Source organism: Camelina sativa, chromosome 20, assembly GCF_000633955.1.
Source record: "Camelina sativa cultivar DH55 chromosome 20, Cs, whole genome shotgun sequence".
Taxonomy (NCBI): Eukaryota; Viridiplantae; Streptophyta; class Magnoliopsida; order Brassicales; family Brassicaceae; genus Camelina; species Camelina sativa.
This window is the reverse complement of record NC_025704.1, coordinates 5,374,844-5,377,426: the sequence shown is the minus strand read 5'-3', so window position 1 is coordinate 5,377,426 and position 2,583 is coordinate 5,374,844. Positions and strand designations below refer to the sequence as shown.

Sequence of the window (2,583 nt, the reverse complement as noted above, 5' to 3'; positions counted from 1 at the left end):
TTTTTTTTTTTTTTTTTTTTTTGGGTATAATTCATATAATCGCACTCCTCTCGTTCCTCATCCTCATCGCCTTAGCTCTCACCACCCTTCTTCTTCTTCAACCTCTATTCTCCGGATCTCGCTTCTCCGTCAACGACTCCGATCAACCAGGTTCTCTTTCTCTCTCTCTCCCCGTCGCATCACTGATCTATACTTCGATTTTGTATTCTTCTCTATCAAATCGCGCATTTCCTTCGCGCCTTTTAGGTCTTCTTGATTCGTTTCAATTTCCGTCCCTTTCGCTGCTCGTACGAGACTTTTTTTGGTTTTGTTTATGGATTCGATTCGACTGCTTAGCTCTTTTTGTCGCCGTGAATTTTCCTTTTGACCTTATTAGATTCAGAAATGTAACTCCGGAGATTGTTGTCGGGTGTTTGATTTCTAATTCGTTCTTGTACCGGATCCATACGTTTGCGACCTCAACGATGTAGTTATCATAGTCGTCTCTGTGGAAATCTCTGTTTCTTTGTTTTTTTTCGTTGAGGAATCTCTAGGTTTGACATTACAGCTCAGAAATGACCATGATGCTCAACAAGAATATGCTTTTTTGCTCAGAAATGATTGTTAAATAAAGCTCTGTATTGACTTTATCTCTTGTTTTGATGGGAACTGTAGGATAACTTTGTGTTTTTGAGAAGATGTCTAGCGCATCCAAGACTAAATCCAGAGACAAGAAGGTTATGAACGATTCACAAAAGACACCTAGTAAAGCCTCAGGATCCATGGGTGCGAGTAATGGTGTTGTGGTTGGTGCTTACAATCCTCTTTTGGGGACATTTCAAACCATTGACTCGCTTTCAGCAACTGGTTCCTCGTCGCTTCACAATAATGGCCGGTTCAGAAACATTGATGAGTCGGATTCAACTGGAGCCGACTGTGATTCTGTCTCTAATAATGGTAGCTGGTCAGGTGACTCGGAAGATCACAAAGAGAAAGTAGCCAGTACTGCTGCAAAGCAAGAAATCATCCCTGGAGCTGACAATGAAAAGCGAGAAAAGATGCGACTGAAAAATGAAAGAAAGCACCAACGGCAAAAGGAAAAGCGAGCTCAGGAGTTGCATGAGCGTTGCTGTCAGTATCTGATGTCCAGAAAACTTGAAGTCCATACTCACAAGATAATGGCAATGGGTATTGCTCAGGAGCGAGCAACTTATGCTCTTATGTTAAATGAAGGGAAAATAGAGGAGTCTGTTAATTGGCTGCTTGATGATGGTGGGGCAAAAGTAGAAGATAAGAAACTAGATCCTACCTCTGGGAATTTAAAGCTTGACATATCACAAGAGTTGGGTAGAATCTTAGAGTTGGAAACAAAATATAAGTTCACCAAGCAGGATGTAGAAAGAGCTGTGGTTACAGCAGAGGGGGACATTGAGAAAGCGGAAGAAGCATTAAGAAGACAGAAGCAAGACCAATCTACTGCATCTAGAAAAGCAGAGGATATTAGTGATAATAATTCTGTTAACAATAGCAAAGTCCCTTCTATGCACACAAATCAGAATACAGTAGCCCAGTTGCAACCTAACTCAGGTATGTATCCTACAGGTGGGGAAGAAGCCCTTGACAGAAAGAATCTTGGTTACTCCAGAGGATCCAGCTACATAAGTGAAAAATCCGAAAACCAGAGTGTAAATTCGTTGGAAAGAATTCACATGCAGTTGCAGTGGATGAAACTCCAACAAAATAATGCCCTGGAAGAGAAGAAACGCATGTCATCATATCAACAGACACCACTGCCACGGCAAACAGAAGAAACACATTATGTGGCAACCCTAGGTGATCAATACAAGAGACTTCAGCAGCAAGATATGAGGGAACCAGTTATGACGCAGCAGCAGCAGCAGCAGCAGCAGCAGCAACAACGCTCTCAATCCGCTAATACAAATGTCCTACCTGTCTCTACCATGAATACATCCTTTACCGGAGCAGCAGCAGCAGCAGGCAGCGGTTGGTACCCAGCAAATAGGTCTGAGGCAGCTCAATCTAACGGATACTTGCCCTCAAGAACTCTGCCTCCTAATGATCTGAACTCAAACCTTATGTACCAGCAGCTTCAGTATCAACAATATCAAGGCCAAGTGAACAGCAGTAGTCACAGAATGCCAGGGGCTTCTGCACCGCTTGCTGTGGCTCCAGCTGCTTCTCTTGGGCTCTTCTCACGGTTTGGATCAGGGTCTTCTTCGGGCCTGGACTGGAACGCAGATGGGTCACTGGGTTACTTAGATTACAACAACATCGACTGGAGTCTAGATAAAGGCCTAGCTTTTCCTAGACCAAGCCAACAGTACGCGGCAACATCATCACCATATGAAGCACACATGAATGGAAGGACAAGAATGATGGCGAATGGGAATGGGAATGGGATGGGCGTGGCAATGGGAGTGCAGGAAGCTGCTTTAGTGGGAAATGGGAGAGAGTGGACATCACCTTTTGAGGGTAAAGATCTGTTTAGTTTGTCTAGACAGTATGTACCTCCTTCACTTTAAAGGTGATAAAATTGCTCTTCTAGAATAAAGAAAATATGAAAGGAGAGAGAGAGAGAGAGAA

At 43.4% G+C, this 2,583-nt stretch overlaps 1 protein-coding gene across 1 annotated transcript in view; it reads left to right on the top strand.

Annotated features, from left to right (window-relative positions):
* LOC104769447 overlaps positions 13–2,583 on the top strand; it is a 5,035-nt gene continuing 2,464 nt past the window's right edge. The window contains exons 1-2 of the mRNA XM_010493665.2: positions 13–150; positions 655–2,532. Coding sequence (XP_010491967.1) covers positions 678–2,522 — 1,845 coding nt within the window. The 5' untranslated portion in view covers positions 13–150; positions 655–677 and the 3' untranslated portion in view covers positions 2,523–2,532. The remainder of the gene's footprint in view (positions 151–654; positions 2,533–2,583) is intronic.